At 37.3% G+C, this 26,011-nt stretch overlaps 1 protein-coding gene across 4 annotated transcripts; it reads right to left on the bottom strand.

The window, feature by feature from the left end:
* Nucleotides 1-178: 178 nt before the first annotated feature.
* On the bottom strand, nucleotides 179-25,739 carry LOC117421446 (GRIP and coiled-coil domain-containing protein 2-like). 4 transcript variants are annotated; one of them, XM_059031928.1, is made up of 22 exons: nucleotides 25,335-25,550; nucleotides 24,660-24,742; nucleotides 24,293-24,563; nucleotides 23,183-23,280; nucleotides 22,949-23,063; nucleotides 22,601-22,729; nucleotides 21,329-21,430; nucleotides 20,145-20,333; nucleotides 19,678-19,901; nucleotides 17,168-17,369; nucleotides 16,356-16,435; nucleotides 14,270-14,366; nucleotides 13,568-13,638; nucleotides 13,017-13,074; nucleotides 12,539-12,597; nucleotides 9,547-9,626; nucleotides 9,267-9,355; nucleotides 7,037-7,135; nucleotides 2,593-2,715; nucleotides 2,058-2,213; nucleotides 1,787-1,845; nucleotides 179-515 (listed from the first exon to the last, which is right to left on the bottom strand). In XM_059031928.1, the coding sequence occupies exons 1-21, from the start codon at nucleotides 25,356-25,358 to the stop codon at nucleotides 1,801-1,803; spliced, it is 2,394 nt and encodes a 797-aa protein (XP_058887911.1). In that variant the 5' UTR covers nucleotides 25,359-25,550; the 3' UTR covers nucleotides 179-515; nucleotides 1,787-1,800. The 4 variants fall into 4 exon arrangements, with proteins under 4 accessions (XP_058887911.1, XP_058887921.1, XP_058887918.1 ...); XM_059031938.1 differs by lacking the exon at nucleotides 22,601-22,729 and having other exon boundaries at nucleotides 25,335-25,549; XM_059031935.1 differs by lacking the exon at nucleotides 179-515 and having other exon boundaries at nucleotides 1,786-1,845; nucleotides 25,335-25,551.
* Nucleotides 25,740-26,011: the final 272 nt, after the last annotated feature.

Genomic DNA, 26,011 nt, shown 5'->3' with positions numbered 1-26,011 from the left:
GTTCTGCTCACGTGAACTCCCAGTACACGGGTAACAAGGCTGGTTATTCTGACTACCGTTATGCTAGTGGATCCATTATGTGCCTCACGTTAATGGGTTCTTTATACATAATAACCTTTTTATCATGGAATCATTGAATGTTCAATTCAGTTTAAGTTTTAATCATGAGTCATTCAAGTCTTGATTATACTTTATTGATAATGATAATAGAATCAATTTTATAAACTCTCATTTGTCTTGTAGGGTTCCATCATCTAGGTAACATTAAAAATGGAAGAAATCAGCATTTTTTCAAGGGTACACAACTCAGATGGCATTCTTCAAATTGGTTCTAAATGCCCTCAACCCCAAACACCCACCACTCCACAGCAGCGCAGGAGATAGACTTATTTTAATAACAATAAACAGCCCTCCAATGTTGATGTGTTGTTAACTTCTTAATTGTCTTCATGTTCGAAGCCATGTGATTTTTCACTTTTTGGCTCATTCTGGGTTTTTTTTTATTTCTTTTTGCCCTGTTTAGAAAAGAATAATGTTATTTAGGGAAAATAAAACATTAAAAAGCAAAATTCAGTATGGTATACAATTATAGGAATTAAACAATATGTATTGAAAACAAAGTTCTGTATTCTGTAGGTGAAATCCCTTTAAGGATAATACATTAGTAACACACCCTTTCAATTAACAAGACAGGACAGTCAAAACATTTTTTCCTCCATTTTGTCAATCTTGCTCTTACAGACACGTCTACTCAAAGTTTGTCATGGAGGACATGAAATATCTGTTATTCTGCTTTTCCCACAGATCCAATGTTTATGCCAGGTTGACTAGCAACAAGGACATATTGTCAACTGTCAATTTGGCTGTGGGTTAAAGAAATACCTAATTGACATTTATCCTTTTTTATAGTAGTTACTGAGTATTCTAATTGATGTACTCTGTAGTTAATCAGAGATTTACAATAAATACAGAGTTGCAATAGTAAAAAGAGGATTATTACAACTTCCAGCATTCCTCTGTTAAAAAAAGGCTTTACCAAAGAACATTCCATTCAGATTGTTTGTGGGGGAAAAAAATACACCAAAAACAAGGAAGGAAAAATCCTCAAGACAGCTTACAAAATAGAAACCATGGAACTTTGAGGACTTTTTTTTTCAAACTTTCGATGAGTGTTAGAATCCACTCTCACTGCACAGGAGGTTTCCTTACAGCCCTCTATTTGAGCTCTACAAATAACTTGCTGTTGAGCAAGAAATACAGCTACAGCATATATGGGGAGCTACTGTAAATTAAGGTCAGTACAGAAACAAAAATTCCTAAATTATAACATACAGTACCTTTCTGTTTAAAAATCAAGCCTGGGCTACATAGCAAACCACGGTAAATTATTAAAATGTATGCAATACTAGTTCTAAATGTTTCATTGCTCTAAATGTTACAATATGTACCCAGTACATAAATAAGTTTCAGTAAGTAAATAAACAAGAAAAACCTTATATACACTTCTGTTCTATATAATATTTATTTTATTACCAGTTGAATATCCTACTAAGTGGGTTCATTACCCCAAAGAATATCCTTGGCCTGTGCATTCTGAGAGAAATTGCATCACATTTATCATTTTTTTAGTCAGTCGTGTATATTCTTTCTTTCCTGTGCATAGTTTAATTTGTATTTTAATCCGGTTTCTCTCGATACTGTGGTTACACTTGCACACTAGCAAATACTGTATTGTAAACACAGGTTTTTTGAGGCACAATGCTGCAATAAATACACATGTGAATACCTTCGATAAGACCTTCATTTCTCTTCAAGAAGTTTTGTCATTATTGCCAGTGCTGTTAACTAAACAAAAGAAAAAAAAAATATATTATGTCTCTATGGGAACCACATTTTAGGCAAACAGTGACTTTATTTAAAGGCTGTGTTAGTGTTCATTAGCGCTAAGGTTAACTACACACGCACAACCCTAACTCAATGCAAGATAGATTACAAGAAGAGATGCGTTATTCAGCTCAAGAAGTTCTCTCAGAACTTGTTGTATATTAAGTACATACCGATTTATTCTTTCTGTGAATGACAGCCTTCAGAACTGCTATTTCCTCTCTCATCACAAACAGCTGTCCTTGCACAACTTTCTCTTGAATTTCTCGTTTTTCTCGAGTTAATGAATTTAGTTTCTCGTCATTGTTTTTTATAATGTCAATGCAGTTCTGAAACAAAAGGGACCATATTATTTGTCTTAATTTAACACAGTAAATTGGCTTGGTCATTTTGTGTTTTGCCATGGCTACAATATGCCATTGCTTGCTATTACTCTTTGAAATGCTTTTACTATGGTCAACTTTTACAAGGGAGCATCTAAATACCACCAATGGGCTATGATACGTCATTTACAAGAGTACTGTAAGTAGCTTTAACTGTCAATTTAACTCCTTTTTCTTTGCCTAACTCTACCTTTATCTGGATTTTTTTACCTGGATTTTTTTGTTTGTTTCTAACGTAGCAGTTGCTCTTTGGAAAATAATCCCTAAACACTGTGGTGGTCGTATCTCAACAAAGGTAAAGAAAAACAGATTAGTAAAATCTGACCTTTATAAGTTTTGATCTGTTGATCCAGTTTATAGCTTCTGTATCTTCAGGGCTGTCACAATGCCCCAAAACTGCAGTGTAGGCCTTCCTTATATTTTTCAGTTCAATTATTAGGGCAGTAATCTGTGAACAAACACAACTTTGTTTTTTTAACACATTATATGGACAAATGCTGCACAATTTCAGACAAAACACTATTTTCATTTTCATAATAAAATGTATGCAATGGTTTCTCATGCCTCCAAGTATACCTTACAAGAGAAATCCAAAACCAACAGCGCATGTTATAGTAAAATAAAATAAGAAATGCTGCCTGAAATTAGATAAATTATTATTATTTATTTCTTAGCAGACGCCCTTATCCAGGGTGACTTACAGTCGTAAACAAAAATACATTTCAAGAATCACAGTACAAGTATTAATACAATTAAGAGCAAGATAAAATACAATCACTTCGGTTCTAGCAAGTACAAGTATGACAAAATGCAATTCAATAACGGAGCAGATAACAGTGTCAGTTATAGTTACATTAGGATATAATTAAATACAAAGTACTACATATTAAATGACACTGACATATTACAGTACTCTAAAGTACAGGATTAAATGCAATAAAATAGGGAGCAGATAAGAGCAAGTAAAGCGCATTTAAGGAAGAGTGATAAGTGTCCAGATGGAAAAGAGGAGTTTCTACAGGTGCTGTCTGAAGAGGTGAGTCTTGAGGAGGTGCCGGAAGATGGTCAGGGACTGGGCAGTCCTGATATCTGTGGTAGAGATACGGGAGGGGATGGTGGAGTCAGGTGGGGAAGGAAAGGAAAATCTGAGCATCATCAGCATAGAAATGGTATGAGAAACCATAGGATGCGATGAGGGGGCCCAGGGAGCGGGTGTAGAGAGAGAACAGAAGAGGACCCAAGACTGACCCTTGGGGGACTTCTGTTGAGAGAGGGCGAGGTGTGGAGGTTGCTCCACGCCAGGTTAGATTGGAGAGGGTCGAGCAGAGGGTGGTTGGACAGGAAAGCAGAGAGCTTGTGGTGTACAGCCCGCTTGAGGGTTTTGGAGAGGAAGGGTAGGAGGGAGACAGGATGGTAGCTCTGGAGGGAGGTGGGTTCCAGGGTAGGTTTTTTGAGGAGGGGAGTGATAGAGGCTTGTTTGAAGGCAGAGGGAAAGAGACCAGAAAGGAGAGAGCTGTTGAGAAGGGAGGAGATGAAGGGAAGTAATGCAGGAGCAGCAGCTTGAAAGAGGTGAGTGGGGAGGGGGTCCAGGGCACACGTGGTGGGTTTGTGACCCTGGAGCAGGGAGGAGAGGTCAGAGTCTGAGAGGGGAGAGAAGGTGGAGAAGGAGGGTGAGTTAGTAGGGGATGCAGTGGGTGTAGGGGTTGGAGCAAGAGGGGGTGGGAGAGGTGTTAAAGAGTTTGCGGATATCTGAGATTTTAGAAGAGAAAAAAAGAGGCAAAGTCATCAGAGGAGAATCAGCTATCCAATTGATATTCTGAGAATATTATATGTGAAAATTAATAAAAGTTTGTTTATTTTGCGTGATGAGTGGGAGCCTCAAAAGAAGTAGGAAGTGCAAGGTGAGCTATTCAGTGTTTCAGGAAGTGGTTCTTGTTCTCTTTTATTGTTGAGGAGGCTGTGTGGTCCAGTGGTTAAAGAAAAGGGCTTGTAACCAGGAGGTCCCCAGTTCAAATCCCACCTCAGCCACTGACTCATTGTGTGACCCTGAGCAAGTCACTTAACCTCCTTGTGCTCCGTCTTTCGGTTGAGACGTAATTGTAATTGACCCTGCAGCTGATGCATAGTTTACACACCCTAGTCTCTGTAAGTCGCCTTGGATAAAAGCGTCTGCTAAATAAACAAATAATAATAATATATATATTTACCAAAAAAAAATAACTAATAGAACGAGAACCATAACCATATATAATGGCAGCCGACACAGATGCTGTTCTAAGAAAATCAAAGAATTGAAAAAGCAGCTTTCTAGTTCGATCAAACTTATCAGCCAATAACGAATACACATTTTAACGAACTGCAGATTACAGTGCCTACAGGTAGTGGATAAAAAAATGGAAACACCAATGTAAAGTCACTTAATAGGGCATTGGGCCACTATGGTATCCCGTTCTTAACGGACCGTTTTTGATGAAACTGGCTGCTCGCGCCCCAGGTTGAAATTTGCAGTCAATTGATCTGCAGTTGCTCGCCTGTTTTGCCTTGCACTTCGAATTAATGCACGGATATCACGATCCTGGAGTATGCGCTTCCGCCCACTGTTGCCCTTTGCTGATGATGTCTTTCCCTCGGAGTTCCATGCCAACATCACCTTAGACACCGTTGCTCGTAAAACATCAGCAAGTTGAGCTGTCTTGGTCACTGAAGCTCCTGCCAAACGCGCCCCAACAATCACCCCTCTTTCAAAGTCACCGAGGTCTCCTCTTCCAGCCATGCTAACCATAATTATAGGCAACCAGGCCTGTCCAGCATTTTTATACATGACCCTAAGCATGCTGGGATGTTATTTGCTTAATTAACACATGAGCCACACCTGTGTGGAAGCTTTTGCTTTCAATATACTTGGTGTCCCTCATTTACCCAGGTGTTCCCATTTTTTGCACACTACCTGTATATTCAGACACATAGAACAGAAAACAGGACTAATAACTCTATTAGAGAAGAAGTCATTGCAATAATTGGATCCCTTTGCTGAAGTGGTTTTGCCATGTGACCAGAGAAACAGGCCCCTGAAGAGGAAGAAGATGAAAATCAGTGCCTCAAAAACAACATCCCTATCATGCTATAAGCATAATACAGAACAGAACATGGCTTCATTTAAGCCATAAAATGCTAACCCACAGGGGCCCATTTAAAAAACAAATGAGAGACAGTCATGTGTATGGGATAGCATTCTATTGCAGCAAGCTCTGTAATAATGACACTTCCTGGACAAAACACTGACGAGGTATTGAACTAACTGCTGTGCACAGATAAGACACAGTCAAATGCCAATAAACAGGTGCCAGAGAGGCTCATAGTGTCCAGTTATGCTGACAAAGCAATGTGTTTTCCATTGCAAAGTGCAGGAACATATTGGTTTCCTGCTTTCCTGTGAATTAACAGAGTTTGCCATTATCATGTGTGCATTGAGGCAGCTCCTATTGTATTCAAAGAGTGTGATAATGTTATTTTTTTCTGTACCTAAAAAATTGCCTACTTTTATAAAACCGTAGCTACAATATTGGGTTTCATACAATTAATACATTTATTGTCATAACTACCAATAGATTTGTGTGCAGCTTCTGTCAAAAGTTATACATACCAAAAAGTTTCTAGAAGTTTTTTTGTTTTGTTGTTGTTATACGTGGAAAACAAAATTATTCAGGGTTCTTCGGTGCATAACCTAAGTTAACCTTAGGAACACAGGCAGGTTTAAAAAACAACTGAAGGCTGCATATCCTGCTGTAATAGGAGAGATCTGTGCTGACTATCTGGTGTGTCCATGGTTCTGCAGGAAGAGGGCAGCAGTCTCGCAGGATCCGCCTGTCAGTCATGGCAGTGACACGGAGAGGTGGGGAAGAGGGTGTGTGGGCTTCCCCTCTCTCTGAGTGGCTGAGAGGCGGGCCTTGGGGGATTGCTCAGCCCATAAAAACTGCGCTTGGTTGTGCATTCGGGTGGCCAGAGAGAGGATACCCAGTGACGCTGGCGGAAGATGTCATTGTAGACAAAAAACAGGTAAGCACGGCTGAGTGAGACAGCCTGCCTTAAAAGAAACAAAAGAATAAAATAAATAATTACGTACCCGAGGGCATGTGTGTAGTTATACGGGGAACTCTGGCCACCCCAGTGTATAGAAATAGATAGCTGAGCGTAGGTCGGAGGCCTGTATTGACCGGCTTAGCAGCAGTGGGGGTACTGTGTAAGCAGCACTTTTGTTTTATTGTTTTATTACTGTGTTTTATTTTCCCTTTTCCTTTCGCCTTTTGTTTTCATTATTCTTTTTGAGCAGTTGTATGTGCACTGGACTGTATACCAGTATTGGTAACCCCGTGGTCCTGTTTACTGTTGCCAGTATTCAGGTCACGGACAACAGCGCCCTCCGAGGGTAAAAATAAATCAGTGTGCCTGAGCGGCGTTACAAATAAAGTTCTGTCTCCTCTGTGTCAGTGAATTGCCCACCACCCTGCCACACCTGCTTACAGCACAGCTTGGTTAAAAGAAGATCAATTTTTGGATTTTATAACAAATTGAGGACATGGACTTTTTATTATAAGGTAAAACTATGTTTAAAATCACACAAATGCTGTTCAATCAGTCAGTTGCCAAGTACTGCTGTGTGTTAAATACTAAAACAAACTTTGTAAATTTAATGACAAATGTTTTGACAAACATTTTTCCAAATGTTTTCAATCAATGCCTTCAAAGTATTATACCGTGCACATATTTACCTTATTGACTTTAAGTTGATCTTCCTTCTTCAGATAGATATTTTCATCGAGAAGGTGTTCAAGGTTTTTCTTATTTTGTTTTCTCCACGTTTCAATGTCCTGGAAATATAGACTGCATGCATTAATGTGAAACTCCAGCACAGTTCGCTAATACTCTAGTTTTTATATCTGCAAAGCATGTATGTTTTAATGGACACATAAGGACACGTTTTCTTGAACGTTATGACAAGCAGATTTTTGTCCTCAATAGAGTACAATATTCGCCTTACCCCCAACATTGCTGCAAATTGTTTTATTTGTTCCATTGAAAAAGAGAGAAAGGTATTTTCCCAGCTGTCTTAACAAATGAACTATTGTTGCTGATTAGATGCAACGCTCTTAAGTGGGTGTAAGTTCTACCACATTTGTTCCATGATATTTCTTAACAGGTTAATGGGTAGACAGTTACTTGATCAAACATGTTTGAGAGGAGTATTGAGTTCACATTGGTGCTTTAGAAAGTCACCAGAATAATGTGCTGTAAGGGTTGACTTGGAAGCCACCCTTAAAAACTATAGTTCCAAAACCAGGGTTTTGAGGATCCACCCCATTTAGCCTGTGGAACCTAGTAAAGGTATGGGAAGTAGCCCACACCGCTGCATTGCATATGTGCTTGACAGATGCAGCATGGAATAAAGCCCACGATGTTGCAAGGCCCCTGGTAGGATGGGCAATGAGCTTTTCTGGAGGGAGCACTTGGACAGCTGCTGCTTAGACAGGGCTTGACCACGGGACTTTGACCCATAGCAGATAAAAAACTGTTCAGACAGCCTCCAACGTTTTGTCCTGTCAACATAATACGCCAGGGCCCGAACTGGGCACAGCGTATGGAGCTGTGCTCCCTGTCAGACTGGAAAGGAGGTGGATGGGAAGCCTCCAGTTCCACAGACTGGTTGACATTGAAAGCCAAGATAGTCTTCGGCAATAAGGCAGGATTGGTACTGAGCATGACCTTTGTCCTGGCCTCTGTAAAAAATAAGCAGGCTTTTACGATAGAGAATGCCTGCATCTCACTCACCCGCTTTGTGGAGGTGATAGCAAGCAAGAAAGACGCTTTAAAAGATAGCAATTTCAGCTCAGCTTAATGCAGGGGTTGAAATGGAGGCTTTATGGGTGCATTAAGCACCACGTTTAGCCTCCAGCAAGGAACAATGTCCTTCACAGACAGACTAAGCCGTCAAGCCCCTTTCAAAAATTGCCCCACCTGGACGTGAGCTCCTGGGGAGACAGAGTCAACTTTGACAAGGCAAGCTGACATGGCTGCCAGATAGACCTTTAACGTGGATGGGGATTTCCCCTCGTCAAAATTAATGATCACTGAAAATAGAGGAATACATATGTTGTGATAGCTATAATATTTTAAACCTGTACCTAATTGCTCTGTAAGGTAAACCTGCCTTGGTTTCGTAGAAGTTTCACTTCTAAGGAACTGCCTTGGTTTCTTAGAAGTTTCACTTTTAAGGAACGTCCATTCTGTTTACTGTACTACTAGGAAATTACAAGAACTTCTGTGCCACTTCTGTCAAAACACAACAGTCCTTTGTTATGTTTATCAACCTTAACAATCTTAACAACCTTTAACCATCATTTGCATACTGGTAATCTAGTTTCACCCAGGGAGAGGTTGTTATATTAATGTCTATATAACAAGAGATATATATTTGCAATGGAAACTGTTTGTGGTTGACTGTGGATTAGAAATTCAACCAGTAGACCACCCTAGTATGTCTAATGAAATAGTTTCAGTGTCTGAAAAATAAAGAAACATAGACATACATACTACTATATCAGATTAGTTTACTGGTCTGCTGTTATTTCTCCTATACTAGGTCTACTAGAGTGGTCTGTATTTTTGAGGGACGTTATAATTTCTAGACCTGTATACAGCTCTGCAGTGTTGTAGCATTACCTCTTATTAGCACTAGCAATAGTACCCTTTTTCTGTTGAAAATCTTTTCTTGTATTTCAATTTCATGCTGATATTTCAATGCTATACCTGCTGTGGCAGCTTCATAGTACATAATCATGTATTGTAGTTCAAACTCTCTCGTGGTCTAACTGCAATCAGACCATCTGACCTATATCAGTTTATCAACCGCATTGTTACATGAAATATTTGTATATGAGAAATTGAGTGGTCCCAAGCATACACAGTGTGGTGTGGGTGTAATACAGTAAGTCAGAGGCTCACCTTGATTGCATTGCTCAATGTTAACGTTGACACTTCTTGAAGTTCTTGGGCTTTCTCTTGCTGTAGCTGTGTGTCTTTTCCCCAAAAGCCTCAAAATGAAAAAAAAAGTGAAATAAAAATAATTATGTAATGTTAGATTTTAGTTTCACTGCAGTTTTGTTTCTGTGGTGAGAAGCAGAAACAGGTGGTAGGTGACTGACAATGCAAATTACAGTAACAGTAAAAAGCAGCAGTTTGTCTTCATCATTTTATACTCTATTTGATTTTAAAGTTAACTTACCTTCAGCGTTGTTTTTATTCTCGGTATATGCAATACATGTTTTTGGTTGGTTCTCGTGTCGACATACAGTTTCCTGTAATCTGTGGAACAAAAACAAAATTATTGTGGAATTGTGTGGTACCTTTTTCTAGGCCAACAAATATTGGCCTATACACAATTCATTAGTAATATTTTTTTTAAAAGTCTGTTTTGATGCATAAGGTTTGTTATTCATTAAACTATATTAGACTCTTGTCACCACCTTTAAAACAATCTAAAAAAGCATCAAGATTACTTTATTTAATAAACCAAAACAGTGTGCTAACTAGAGTTTGAAAATCAATTGTATTACATCTTACTGGCACTAGTAATTTAAGTCACAGCCCCCTTTTCTTATATTATACTTTGGCTTGGAATATGCAGGTATTTCAACGCTAGTACCAAATTGCTGTAGTTCAAACCCACTCCAATAACCTTGTTACATGCAGACCCAGTACAGCAATATTTCAAATATTGACATCTCTTAAATAAATGTACATTATAAAGCAATGTAACCAATGTAACCATTACTGAATGGATGTTTACCTCCTAAAGACCCAAATCCTGAATATTGTATACCAAAGCTGCTCCCTGAGTCCGTGACGCAGTCGTGACCACACCACGGAACGATCAAAAAAACAGCCGTCACAGATCTCAGCGTCATTTTTCCTTCACGCCTGCTACGAATAATGGTCGCGGCAACCTTGAAGGTTAATGGTTACATTTCTATTTCAGGGAACCAGGGTTATGATAATAACCTAACATTCCCTAAGAAGTACGACATGTAACCATTACTGAATGGGTGAGTGTACCCAAGTCATCGCAAGGGCATGATTGCAGAATGACCAAAATGCTACAAGGCTAAGCCGAGAGGCTACCTTGTGTGCCACCATTAGCAAGGGTGAAAAATTGAGGTAGAAGCCTCTGTGTCTGTCCTGTAAGGTTTGACTTGGAAGCCACCCTTAAAAACTATAGTTCCAAAACCAGGGTTTTGAGGATCCACCACATTTAGCCTGTGGAACCTAGTAAAGGTATGGGAAGTAGCCCACACCACCGCATTGCATATGTGCTTGACAGATGCAGCTTGGAATAAAGCCCACGATGTTGCAAGGCCCCTGGTAGGATGGGCAATGAGCTTTTCTGGAGGGAGCACTTGGACAGCTGCTGCTTAGACAGAGCTTGACCACATGACTTTGACCCATAGCAGATCAAAAACTGTTCAGACAGCCTCCAACTTTTTGTCCTGTCAACATAATACACCAGGGCCCGAACTGGGCACAGCGTATGGAGCTGTGCTCCCTGTCAGACTGGAAAGGAGGTGGATGGGAAGCCTCCAATTCCACAGACTGTTTGACATTGAAAGCCAAGATAGTCTTCAGCAACAAGGCAGGATTGGTACTGAGCATGACCTTTGTCCTGGCCTCTGTAAAAAATAAGCAGGCTTTTGCGATAGAGAATGCCTGCATCTCACTCACCCGCTTTGTGGAGGTGATAGCAAGCAAGAAAGACGCTTTAAAAGATAGCAATTTCAGCTCAGCTTAATGCAGGGGTTGAAATGGAGGCTTTATGGGTGCATTAAGCACCACGTTTAGCATCCAGCAAGGAACAATGTCCTTCACAGACAGATTAAGTCGTCAAGCCCCTTTCAAAAATTGCCCCACCTGGACGTGAGCCCCTGGGGAGTCAACTTTGACAAGGCAAGCTGACATGGCTGCCAGATAGACCTTTAACGTGGAGGGGGATTTCCCCTCGTCAAAACGGTCCTGCAAAATTGCAGTATAACTGCCATGGGACAAGCGAAACCCATGAGGCAGACACCACGTCTGAAAGACGCCCCACATGTACCCTTACTGGGAATGTTTTGTTTACCTCTTTTATTTTGACCTGCAATTCCCACGTCCCCAATACCATTGTTGGTAGTGGGGACAACCCCTATTGTTTTGCTTATTAATAATACCCCACTGTTTGGGCATTCAAATCACTCCCACACCACTCACCTCCTGACAAGCCCACACACATATTGTACTATTTATGTACCAGCTATCTTACTCAAACAGCCTTTAGGGCTAGAAACATTTAGTTTTCACTAAATTAAACTAAACTAAACTAAACTGTAAGCGTGCAGTGCAGTGAAACTTTTTAGTTCTCCACCTTTTTTCTTTTCCTGCTTGCACCCTGTTCCCTTAGTCCTGCCTCTTCTCACTCCCTATTAGCTTCCATCATCCCCAGTTCTTTGTAAAACCGAAAGCTATTGGCTGATCTCGACATACAATTATACAATTAAATACATTCTATAATTGGCACATTTACTTTCCAACAATCAAGTGTTTTGTTGAACCTCATTATCATAACGTCTATTATTATCATAACGTCTAAAGCCTACTATAATTCTAGGATTTTAAACCATCAAAAATTAAACCTGCCGAACCTCCAAATCTGGATGTCAAAAACACAAGGAAGACTACAAAAAAATGCATTAAGCTCACTGTCAAATTTAAAAATGATTATTCCTGTAATGTGTGCGTTCTGTTTTCTGTTAATCTTGTAGTAAGTAGGCTACGGTAAAAAAAAGAAAATTAGATAAAATCATTTAGTTTTAATAAAAAATTATCTTTTACTATTTGCACACTGTACAGTAATGTGTAAAATGCAGCAGCATGATTTAATTTGTGTCACTGGTAGGCTAAAGTAAAAAGAAAGTGCACTCCAGGTAATTACTTGATTTTACTACTGTATTGAAAGGACATGTCCAGTTTAGCAAGGGACTACTGATTTTGAAAACCTTTTTCATAGAAAAATATTTGTGAAGGTGGGGGGGGGGGGGAACCACTGGAGGTCCATTACCCAGGGTCCACAAAAACCTGGCGCCAGCCCCGGGAAAAAAGCTTGATTCCTGGGAACACAATCAGTCATTTTTAAAATCACATGAACCACACCTGCTTATCCGAGCATGCATAATCTAGTCATGCGTTACCTTTGACTGGAATCTTCATTTTCTGTTTCTTCTTTAGTCTGTTTAATGCGAGTTCTTAGCTGTCAAAACAGAAATACAATTGTGATGCTTTAACATTGAGCTCCTTTAGCAAGATAAGTAATTATATCGGATTTCTGTTATTTTTGATCATTTTCATTTGAATGAGCAGCATTTTGTGTACATAAATAATTATGCTTTTTTATGATGAAGAACAATGGAGGAAAAAAACTGTTCCGGTTTGCGGTACAGTGAAAAAAAGTTAATAAAATCAATGGTTAAATAAATCGTCATCATAATGTAATCATGGATAGATTAGATTTCAAGTGTTATGCAATTTGCATATATTGAACTTGTGAACTAACCATGTCGTTTGTTTACAATATTTTTATAGAACTATTTTAGGTCACAGCTATTTTCAAAACAAATGGAAAACCACTGAATACTTTTATACAATAGTCCTATTCAAAAAGTGTATTACCTGTTCTTGTTTTTGATCATGTGATTCCCCTTGAATTTCAGGGTCATGAATACATTTACTGTGGGTTATTAAGAGAATAATGATTAATTTTTTTGCCACGGTAGATCGTTTACACACATTTTTGCATGACAGAACTTGCAGATACCTCCTTTATAGAGGATGCGTACTATAAACTCAATGGTAGAAAATGTACAGTAAGTAACACTAAAAGAAACTTGTACAAACATTCTGACAAGAAGTCAAAGGCTTATTGTAGTGCTGTGCTATCATTATTACTGCTTTTATGTTGTGCTAATACTGTTGTTTTTTCACATCCTTATCCATACTGTAATTCAGGAAATGTAAATCTTAAAACACCCTCTAATATTACAAATGCATTTGAATATCTACTTGTGGAAATTCAATTATAAGCTATGCTGAAATAAACAAAACTTAAAAAAATATTATGTCAAGCAAACAAATTAAAACAAATAGGATTACATTCCAAAACATATCTGCTGCATGTACTGCATTACAACACGCAGTCTCCAACATTATATACAGAGACCTACCAGGTCTGACTCTCCGGCTTCAGTGGTGTACTTTCTGAAACCATCTGCTTCAGATTTAATTGTGAAGAAGCCTGAAATAGTCAGAGATTTCTTTAATTTCCTGAATGAACACACAAAAGAATCATTGATACAACAAATATGCTAGTTTTATTTAGAACTCAGAATATTTATATTCATTAACAATATTCAACTGGTACAGTATACTATACTTGTAAACTTACCAATCTTAGGCTTCTATTTTATCACTGGAATGTGACAAGAACATGTATTTTGATCAGGAGCTTGCCCTTAATTGCCATTGTATTCTGGCTGGGACATTTCAGTGAGGTGAAAAAAAGTGGAGGGTGACATTGGGTGGGCTTGACTTTTATTATTATTATTATTATTATTAGTAGTAGTAGTAGTAGTAGTAGTAGTAGTAGTAGTAGTCGTAGTAGTATTATAATACATATTCTTTAAATGGTTAATACCATCTAAGTCAGGGGTCTCCAATCCTGGTCCTGGAGGGCCAGTGACCCTCCTGGATTTTGTTCCAACTGTACATTAAATTACTTAATTGGACAAATTAAGTGCTTATTAGAAGCTTAATTAATCCAATTCATTGATTTAATGTACAGTTACAACAAAAACCAGGAGGGACACCGGCCCTCCACGATCAGGATTGGAGACCCCTGATCTAAGTGAACCGATACAATGACTTACCATTCTTGAAAGAAAATTCTTCTGTTTTTTCATTATCTTGATTATTTCATCCCAGTCCGTACTTTCACTGATTATTCTTTTATTTTTCTCCACTAACCTTAAATTAACAAAATTCAGTGTTATGGTGTTTAATTAATACCTGTTGTGTAACACTGGTCTATTAGACAGCTAATTTGGACAAGCAGTGTAAGATAATTAACTCAGGACATAACAATATATAGTAGAACCTCATATTGATGTGATACAGCCATATGCATTGGACATTTATTGGCATTGGATAGTTTGTAGCAGATGGCTTGTATCAGCTGGACATTATATTTAGGGCTTCTGATTTTCGGTTTTAACCGATAAAAAAATGAAGTCGGTGGATAGCCAATAAACACTGGAAAACACAAGAAAAACAGTGGAAATGGTTAATCAATTCACATTGGCTTTAACCTTTTCCCTTTAAAAAATAAAACCTACTACAATAATAATAATAATAAATACATTTCCCAGTGCTGCTAGGCAATGTCCCGCCTTCCTAACTTGTATCTATCATTGATTTGTTCTGAATACTTTAAACCCGCCCCAACTACTGAGTGACAGCACATTCCTACATTTCTATTGGAGAATTGGCTTGAAAGATTTAAAACGAGATTACAATCAGGATGGAGGCATGTTAGCAGGAATTAAAGCTGTATTACAGTTAAGATACAGAGGATTTAAAACAGAATTGTGGTGAAATGTACAAAAATGCCAACACACAAAAACCACAGAAGAATGTGCCTGTGACCACAGGGATTTCATTGTGGAAGACAGCAAAAGAAGGAAGACACAACTTAAGTGTGCAAGTACTGTCGAGTTACAACTATACATATTCTGACAGAAATAAAAAAAAAAAACACTCAAACATTTTGGAATAGTATAGGGACTTGGCCAGAGTGGCCAGTAAGCCTACTCATGGGTATCCACTCTGAAATCAATCGTAACATCTATAAAACATTACAAATATATCTGAATATTTATTTGTGGAAGTTCAATTACTCAAATACACAAAACACAGTGGATCAGGTTTCTACACCAAAATGCAATTTGCACCAATTTTTCTGAAAGTAAAATATGATTGTAAATATTACAAAACTGGTCAAATGAAACTTGGGTAACTGATATGTACATTGGTTATACCCTTCCAGAAAGGGGATATCGGAGGAGACATTGCACAGGGCCCTTTGTGTGCTTCCTATGCACAGAGACTCCCCACAAGATCACAAGATGGTGGATGCCAAAAATAATTTACTTTTTGTACAATAGGGTACTGTGGCAGGGCGAAAGCTCTTAATGTATATAGTGTATGTGTGGGAATGTAAGGTTGGCAGGGATGGGGTTAAATCTATCCCTGCCAGCAATCACAGGTGTGGCCATTTCCCATTTGGGTAATTGGTGCTAATCTGGGAGTAGCCACATGTTTAAAAGGAGCCAGAAAGCCTTTGTAACGTAACTCATCGGGGTAGTGACGGCTAATGCCTGGCCTACAAGTCTGTTGTTCTTTTGTTTAAACCTTTTATTTTGGCCCTCGTGCTGTGTTTTGTTTGTTCCTGTTTGTATTTGTGCATACATGCTTAAACTGCAGCTTTCTGTCTCTGAGTCCAATTCCTGCCGTTAGCCAGCCTGAGCCGTGACACTACCCTGTCAGCCCCTACAGTAGGTCGCTATGAACTATCTACATAGCAACAACCAGACAATGGATGTTAGTAGTTAGTAGAGGCCCTGTGACTAACGGTCACATTATGTGCAGTACAGAAGACCGCATGCCACTGCTGGAATGAGGAAGATAAAACAAGAAAGCAAGATCCAAAAGTCTTCACAGATTTTTTAAATAAGTACAACATGCGAAATAAACAATACTTAAATACTTGAACAATAAAAATAAAAAAGTCAGTCAACCAGGACGCAAATGGTTTCTCGGCTTAGATAAACTTTTAGAGCTTCTATACTGAATGTGTTTTTTTGTATTTTTGTTGCTATATTTACTTTGTTTGTAACAATGCTTCATTAAAATAAAAAATACAATGCTCTTTGAAAACCATATGAAATCCATACTTACAGTTCAAGTTTTAGCCTCAGACTTGCCAAGTATTCTATGCTTTTCTGTACCTCATCAAATTGAAGTAAAAGTTTCCTGGTCTAAGAAAACACAAATGGAATTTATTATTATTATTATTATTATTATTATTATTATTATTATTATTATTAATAATAATAATAATAATAATAATAATAATACAAAAAATACATTAAATTAGGGATGCCCCACCTATCAAATGTCTTGTTTTGTTTTCTGAACGTCTCACAGATACCAAATTGGATGGAATTAGTTCATTTAATTGAACAACTGCATTGCTCAATATAATAACACAATACTTTTACAATACAATAACTAACTTTACAAGTCCTGAGCCAGGATATGCAACTTCTTACTTGTTTGGATATAAATCCTACCCTGGAAATGGCCCAATTGCCAATAAAATAGGTTATTTATTAGCACTATGAATAATAAACAGTATATAAAACAAATTTGCTCCTCATAGAGGCCATAAAAGCTTTTCTTGCACTAGAAAATCATATTCTAAAAGTTAATACATGTAGGGTGTCTATCATTTCATGCAGTTTGCAATTTGTTTTTTTGCTGCTCAAACTGTGCGAAATGATTTCAGTTATAATAAGAGACACTCCAAGCATGGCATTTAATTACAAAACTAAAAACAGGAACTGTTATTAAACTTTTTTTTTTTACTTTAGAATTGTGTCATATATTTTATGCATGTGATGCCATCTGTATGTACACAAGATGGAATTTTGACAATCCTTAACGTTGTGATTTTAAAAGTAACTGGGGACAGCATGCCCAATACATACCTTCTCTTCAGCATCTACCCGATTCTTCTCAGCAGCTGGCAGCTTTGGTTCAGTGCACATGGCTTCCCCACAACTTTGCATGATATATTGAGCAGGTTGCTGGTGAATGGCAAGCTGTTCTTTAACTTCCCAGAGTTCTCCCTTCAGTTTTTTACAGTTAACACATTCTTTTACCTCTGAAGATTGGACTTCTGATGTTGTTCTAAACAATAAAGTTGATATTATCTGTGAGATCAACCTACTGAAATACAAGCTAGTTTCTAGCGGTGATGAAAACGTATGGGAAACACCCTTGTCAAACCCCCCTGTTCTAATGAAGCCCCCTCCCCATTTTGGCTCAATTAAGTTTATTTAAATTATTTAAATTAAGTTTATTTAATATTATAAATTAGCCCGTAATTGACAGAAGTCAAGGCTTTCATTAAACACTTAAAGATTGTCAAAGCTATTTACTCAAAACGTCATAAGCATGATATTTCGACAAAGTAAAAACACACCCAATAAAGTTACCAAACCAGAAATAAACAACTCAGACAGTTGATGCTGGAGCTTGTGACTAGCTGTGGCAAAGTGGGTTGCAGTGCACAGGTGTAGAGTTGATGCAGTGCTCAAGTAATGGCAAACACGTAACTTCACGGTCCAAACAATGTTTAATTTGATCCTGTTTATAATCCAGGTCGTTATGACCGCAAATGATAACCCCAGGCGATACACAGCAATGTGTACTGCACTGTTAAACACGGGTTACAGTCCCGAAAAAATAAACACAGTATTAAACACGCACAAGACACACACATGATCACAAGTCCACAGTGAGTGCTAACGTGCAAGTGGTGAAATACAATTTATTCGTGCATAGTGGTGAAGTGTTGTCCGGGTTTGGTGCTGGCCTTAAGCAACAGCTGTGGATCGTGTTAGCCGTCTAACAAGAACAAACAAGTATAATTAGACACGACAAACTAACAAAACACTAAACACCCAACGTTTTTTGTTCTCCTTTTGGTTCGCTCGAAACCATAACAAAGAACCAGATCGCTTAGCCACATCCCCTTTTGTACCATCAGGCACGTCCCCTTGGCTAGCGAGTGCAACTGTTTCTCCTCCAATCCGCGGTTGCCACATCGCTTCCCTTCTGGGGCGATGACTTGGTGTACCGTAGCCCCGCCCTCTTTCTAGATGGCCGACTTCCACCTTTCCCTGGAATTAATTGTCAGACCATCCAGTCTGGGGCACACTATTCCCTTTACACAGCGCCCTCACAGGTCAGGAGGGAGATTTATAACTAAGATTAATTCTTTCTCTGTCACAGTAGCCTTGAGTTGTTTCTTATTCATTTAAATAGTGTTTTTCAAATCAGACTAAAAATAATGCTGATGAGGATTTGGAGTATATAGCTTTGACCTAGCTTTAACCTCAGTTTACAAATTTGTAATACCTTTTCTGAAACAGCTGTCTTCATTCTGGTATTTTATCATTTTAAATGTAAAAATGATTGAATATCTCAAGTAAAATATCAGTACAATTTCTCATCATATGGGACATATGTGATTACTCGATCAATAAATGATTCATGATCTGCTCATTACTACATGACTCACTGTCTACAATGTTACCTCCTATCACACTATGTAACTATTGGATGTGTGTGTGGTAACTCGCAGGATGTCATTCTCTTCTAGGACCATAAGACAATAGTCTCAATGATGTTATATTGGCTAAATAAAATAAAACAAACACCCTGTTTTACAGGTAATGTACAGCTGCATAACATTTATAACTGACTCAGAGGGACTTTAAAACAGCACTTTATACTTTGGGTTTAACCTGATAAATAAAATGACAGAAACAAAAAAGTCCAAGAGTTTCCACAAATAAACAAAATTTGGATTCATAAAACACCAAAAAAAAAAAAAACAGGATGGCCTAAGTATGTTGTATGTAATTGTTATCATTCAACATAATTCACGGTCCAACACAAATATGTGTAGCTCAAACAAAAACAGTAATATATAAATTGAAAAATAACAAATAGCAGAGTTACTCAACACCCCAGCACAAAAAAAAACACGAAAGCATTAACGTTGTAAACAGAAGTATGTGCACCTGTTATAAGAAATTGGTGGCTGCCTAAAACCTGGAAACACAGGAAGCGAATCGGGAAAGGAGGTACTTTCATCAAACATATAGCATTATGGCAGAATAAATAGGTTTCAGCCCAGTCAGTGAAACAACAGATCAACCAAGGAAAAGTTGGGAATTATGTTGTTTCACTACTTATTTAGCATCTACGAATGGTAAATAGTCTAAAAATGAATATATATAAAAAAAACTACTTTAGACAAGCCACGAAAATGAATGTCTGGGTTGTTTAATTCTGGTTTTGTAACTTTATTGTGTACTTTTCCTTCTTGAAAATAATGCGCTAATAAAGATTTGGAATTAATAGCTCTGAGAATCTAGCCCACTTTAAAAAAAAAACTTAAATCATAAAATGAAATAGGCTGGTTCACCTGTCCAGTTCTTGCTTTGAGTCACAGTTGTTTTCTCTTCTTGATTTTTTAAGTGACTGTAGAAGCAAGTCCTTTTGGCTGATCAGCTGTTGTCGGTCAGTCTCCAGAGTTTTGATTCTTGCTGTAAGAACCCTCTTCTCGTTCTCGAAATGGACACTAGTCTCCTCAGAAGAACACATTTTTTGTCGTAGCGACATTAACTCATGTAACATGTCTTCATTGATCTGCAAAACAAAACTGATTTATTATGCTAAATTGCCTGAATGGGTGGTCTTTTTAGTACTAGTTATCTTGTGATAGGGTTTTATAGTCAAGGTAGAAAGTTAAACAATTTGTTCTTTTCACAAAATTACAGATCCTATAAATAGGATGCACTGCACACCATAATACAGGCTTTATTAAAACGGCTTTCCCCATTCAATATATATCAGGCATATACTCCTACAATGGATAATGAAGTCAATTACTTTTCTGCTTCCTAAGAGCTCAGATTCTAGCTGGAGTTTCTCTCTTTCTAACTTCTGTTCACTGCACCTGACTTGAAAAAGTTCAGCATGCAGACTTGAAACTGTGGACCCCAGTGTGTCCTTGTCTCTCTCTGCACAATTGAGATCTGCAGACAATTGCTGGACAGACTGGTGCAGTTCACATTTATCCTGTGAAAAGAGTAAATACAATTAAATAGGAACAATTTCAGTTCTAGAGAGGGGGAAAAACACGAATATACTAGAAATGTTTATTTTGTGAACCAAAACAAAGCAAATAACATAATATTCATATGGGGAATGGATGCAGCTGGTAACAGAACTTAACTGAAAACAACAGAACAGCACAGAATGCAGCTGTGTTTCAGTTCTGTTCTGTTGTTTTTAACTTTCAATGAAGTGAGGCTTTTACAGTTTGGCAGAGGCAGCTTTGTAATACTACTACCATGAAAGAGTTAATTCATCTTGCGCAATCTAACTTGATCCAAAGAATGACAGAACACAGTAACACAGAACCTAGCTGAAACGCAATTAGTTAATTTACCTAGTTAATTTGTGTAAGGTGTTTTGGATAGTCTGCACATTAGCTAGCCAATGTTGTAAATTTCTGGTCTTAAATAATGTTTGAATATTAACTAGTTATTATTCAAATTACCTCATCTTAGACTTTAGCTGTATCTTAAATACCACACTAGAGGTCAATGTGTCACTATAAAGAAAAATAAAGCCATAATAAATGAATATCCAGTCACAAATACCTAGAAATGTGTGACAGGCAGATAAACAGGCACCTCCACTATATCCTTGGCACTGCAGTGGATGGATAATAAATGTTATAGGTTTCTTGTCTTGTTACCCTGATGTAGTCGTCATATATATAGGGACTGTAATGGGCTTGCTGTGTGGACAAAACCCTCAGTATGTTACATTATTGCACCTCATGAGATGGAATGGAAACAGAAAGGATGCAGACTTGAAACTGTAAACTCCATTTTTTCTCCTATTTCTCTGCACAATTAAGAGCTGCATTTCACATTTAAGCTGACTGAAAAATTGAATACAATGGCTAAAGATATTGGCAATTTAATTTTGTTTATAAAAACATTGGAGGATATTATTTGTAGATTGGCAGCTCAAAATGCAATTTAGATTGATTTCTTCTTTACCTTATAAAGCTGATCTTTCTCTAAAGACAGACCAGTCATCTCTAAATTCCTCTGAAGGTTCTCTTCAAGTTGACGTTGGTTAATGTTGAAACTGTATTTCTCCTAATGATAAATACATGTATGTTATTGGTATAAAACAAAACATTACCTACAGTTAAACAATTTGAGGAGCACATTTATAAAAAATGAATAAAGAAACTATATTGAGCAAAATAGTGTTATATTTACCCCAACAAGTCTATTACAACAAATAGTGTTTTACTTTTGTATAATTATCTGAGTATCTGTGTCTGAAAATCTGTTAATATGTACTTTCAAATCAAAGTTATTTAAGTAATTGTAAGTATTGACCTTCAGAGGCTTGGACTTTTTAGACACAAGGTCATATACAGGTGTATTCACATTATACAAAAAGAATCACCACAGACACGTTTCAAGTTTGAATTCAGGTAAGCTTAAAAAGTTTGAACGCACAACAAACTCTACACAAACCAAACCAAACCAAATTCAGAAGTTGGTAGCACATTGTGACAGACTAACCAAGGTAAGGAGACTCAGAGTCAGGATGTGCAGGGAAAATAAAAGACTTTTAATTAAACAAAATACACAAAACAAAAGGCACAATGGCCAACCAAAAGGACAAACACAAAAACAGCCTTTAAACAAACTATACCAAAAAGAACCACTCACTCTCTCACACAGGTCTTCTCACTCTCACAAACACTCACCAACTAACATACCCAACCACTCCCTTTTATACAGGTGCCTGGGCTAATTGGGCAATTCGCACCTCATTAGCCCAGGCACATTCCACACATTCCTCACACAAACTCACTGAACCACACCCCAAACTCACTCTAAACAATATAAAAAACACAAAACCACCACAAAATAGGCTGCACCCCATCACACGCATGTACTAGGAAAACCAAACCAGTAGTGTTACAGAACCTCAAATAAACAAATACAGTGTGTGAAGGAGCTCTTAAATAAACATACCGGGTTATTTATTTTAACTTTTTGAAACAGGAACATACTGTTTTTCCTTTTAGAAAAAAACAAACAAACAAACAAAAAAAAATCTGGAATAAATGCTTAGTAAATTTGACCCACACTTCCTGAATGGGGTGGGGGTTAGTATTACATACCTTGTGATTGAGTGTTTTATACTTATGGAAGAAAGTTGTGCACAACAAACCATAAAAGAGCAGCTATCACCCATTCAATAAATACATTTTAAGGATATCATAAACATATACTGAAGTCAATTACTTTTCTGCCACCTAAGTGCTCAGACTCTCTCTTGAGATTCTCTTTTTCCATCATCTGTTCATTGCACTTGACTATGGACCCCAGCGTTTCATGGTCACAAATAAGATCTGCAGACAGTTTGTATTTATCCTGTGAATACAGTAAATACAATTAAATGAAATACTGGAGTACATTAAGCAGTGATTTGTTTTGAATTGTATAAAGTAAATACACCTGGATATGACCTTGATGTACCTGAAATGGGTATTTCAGGCATGTGTTCAGTAGACATGCTATTCTATCCCTGAACAGTAGTTTGGTTCATTAAGCAATTATTGATTATTTTATGACAAAGTCATTATAACCTACCGTTGGAAGTATATTCTCAGTTTTGAGCAAAAAAGAACCTGGGGTCAAATATTTTCGTCTTGCTTGATCCAATCTGTAGTTTATGTTGTCAGTTTCTTGCTCCAAATAATGAATTCTGTTAAGAATGAAAAAACATTTTTTTATATATATATATATATAAAAATCATAAAAGACAAATCAGTTCTATCATTGACATTACCAACAAATTAGACCTGGTTTTATTTTTAATATTACCTTCTCTCCAGTTCACTTTGCTTCAAAATGTCAATCTTGCCAGCTGAAGGAAATTTAGATTTCATTTCTTTTATCTGGGCGGTTTTTAATTCCAATACCTGGTTATAAAAATACGTTAGTGTGGCCACTTTAGTAGAAACTATTAGGAAATAAAGGTAAACATTTTAAAAGGATTAACTCCAGGGTTTAAACTTTTTTTTTTTCTTAAAGAAGAAAAAACACAGCCACTTACTAATATAATTTAAGGACTCTTAACCAAACGTAAGTTGTTTGTTACCTAGTTTTGTAACATTAACATGAAATTTCGCCTTTAAGAAAAATGGAGTTTAAAAAAAGAACTGGAGTAATGCTCGAGTATATGCCTGAAAAAATGTGGTTGCAGAAAATGCTGTGAGTTAATGTTTTGCAAAAGACATGAACCATGATTGTCCACTTTACAACCCAACTGTGTTTTAATTAGTAACAGGATAAACAGTAACTCACCGAGTAAAGCTAGTGCTTCTGACCTTACTGTAACTGCAGGATCCATACATTAATATTTATTTATTTAAGGTGATCAGGGGTTTGTTGAAAATCTCATGACAAAAAAAAAACAAAACAATTATAGCCCTGCTTTGTATCAGAAAGTCAAATGTACCTTCACTCTTTCAACAAAAAAAAAAGATTACACTTAAGCATTAGATCATGTGACAGTGGCTCAATTATTGTTTTGTTCTAGTTTAAAAACATTAAATCGGAATTGTTCTTCTCAGAAATACTGTAATACTGTACTTGCTTCAGAACATGGCCCTAATGTGGACACACTGACTATTTAACAAAGAAAACAAATATGTCATGCAGTGTGGCTGTAGCAATACACAAGTCTTTGAACCAGCATCAACAAACACTTACCTTCTACAAAGAATACACTTTGCTGAGCACAAGACTAGACACTACATATGCACAATATATATACTGATATTCACAAACTTAGCTTAATTGGGAAACAAACACACAATACTGTAATTTCGGCGTGCAAATAAATAGCTATACATTTTTAGATCATTTTATGTAAGCAATGCCCACATCTCCTGCCTTAGTCTCCTTTAGGGTTTTTAAAGATTGTTTTACCTTTTGCTGTGCTAACAGAGTGTCAATAGTAGCTTCACTAGTGAGGACTTCTGTCTGCTGTTGCCCCAGTTTGTTTGACTGATGCTGTATTGCACTCTGAGCATTCTTGAGGCTTTCTTCAAGGGCACGTTTCCTGGTCTCAGAATTTCGGAAGATAAGCTCCATGCTGCTTTCTGGCTGAGTTTGGGAGAATCCAGACCTGGTCAAACAAGATGATGACTCCACAAACAAAGGGCTTTTTCCTCCACTGTAAGTGACAGTGCTGGATAAACTTTAAGACAAATGAATAAATAAGATGAGAGACTCAAACGAGCACGCTTGACTGTTTTCCAGACACTGCATGAATTTTACCATAAGTAGGAATTACCTTATAATTCCACTGTCAACATCCACATACCGAGGACTTGAAATTGTACTAGTAAATGTACATCTTTGTGGATAAAGCCATTCCTAAGGGGAAACAGATTACATTACAGTTAGTAATTTCAATTGTATTTAAAGTCATATTAGTTAAGACCAGCAAACCTATTCCACTTGTGGCCTGAAATGAATGAGGACCCAGGCCTACAGAAATAAAAAGACCATTATAAAATGGCCTGGAACAACAGCTCTAAGTGGCAGAAAGGGCTTCCAATCCATGCAATTGTCTCAGTTCGGCCCCACAGGCCAGATCGCATATTTATTTTTAAAAGCACAATAGTAGACTAACTGAAAACTTCTGAAAGAAAACAAGACACTGTATTTGTATTTATGTTTAGCCTTTCCATACTACAAGATGGGTATTGAAACAACACGCATACCCACTTCTAGTTACATTTTCTTAAAAGAAATGTATCCAAAAGAGTATTCACAATGATTTTGGTGGTCTTAGTAGAACCAAGTGCATATCAGTTGACATCACAAAACCACCACAATTCTTCTCCAGGTTAAGAAATAATTTGCACAGTAGCAGTCCTTTATTTAGGTAGTAGAACACAGAAGAGTTTTCCCTCAGAATAGATGCATACATCTTGCAAAACACATGCAGAAAATGTCTTCTCACCTGATTTAGGGCCTGACTCTGCATGCTGAAATATTCTTTCTATTTCTGTTTTACCCTTCCTTGGTACTTCACCTTCACTTGACCCGGTAACCATTTAGTATATGCCAGGTTTCAGTCTTTATACAGAAATCGAAATCCTAAAAGCTCCAAGTGTTTGTAGTTTTCAGGGTTAGTGTTTTCTTCTATACGCCTCTATCCTAGCTGGTTACTAATGGATACACCCCTCCCACTCCACACCAAACAGGCCTGAGTGACAACACTCATTTTTGCCACTAAACATTAACAGGGGTTAGAACATTAACTAAAAGGATTAAAGTAGATGTGTTCCTAAAATGTGTAAGAAATTAACTACTTAATACTACTGTGCTAATATGACAGATTTAAAGTAGAGCTAAATTTAGAGAAAACAAGTAAAAACTATACCCCCCCAATTATGAACATGTATATTCATGTAATACATGTAAAAAGTTAAGTGTGGCCTTATGAAATTGTAATTTGGATAAGCATTTCTATAGATGTACAGCTATGACCAAAAGTTTTGCATCACCCTATAGAATTAACTAATTTTGCTTTGTAAAATCAAATGAAACCTGCTGAATAATGATACATTAAAATATTGAATTACATACTGCTTTGTAGTTTTCTATATACTTAATGCAAAACTGACAAAAACTGAA

Source organism: Acipenser ruthenus, chromosome 1 (assembly GCF_902713425.1).
Source record: "Acipenser ruthenus chromosome 1, fAciRut3.2 maternal haplotype, whole genome shotgun sequence".
In the NCBI taxonomy this organism is placed as follows: Eukaryota; Metazoa; Chordata; class Actinopteri; order Acipenseriformes; family Acipenseridae; genus Acipenser; species Acipenser ruthenus.
The sequence above is the reverse complement of the archived record's forward strand: the minus strand, read 5'-3'. Positions and strand labels throughout refer to the sequence as shown.

What these genes read in the sequence shown, in the direction of transcription:
- LOC117421446 (XM_059031935.1), bottom strand. Translation starts at nt 25,358, where the DNA reads ATGCAGAGTCAGGCCCTAAATCAG. An exon ending in AGAAAGATCAGCTTTATAAG is followed by an intron (nt 20,334 to 21,328) that starts GTAAAGAAGAAA and finishes CTCTTTTCACAG; the next exon opens with GATAAATGTGAACTGCACCA. An exon ending in GGGTAGATGCTGAAGAGAAG is followed by an intron (nt 16,436 to 17,167) that starts GTATGTATTGGG and finishes GTGTTTTCTTAG; the next exon opens with ACCAGGAAACTTTTACTTCA.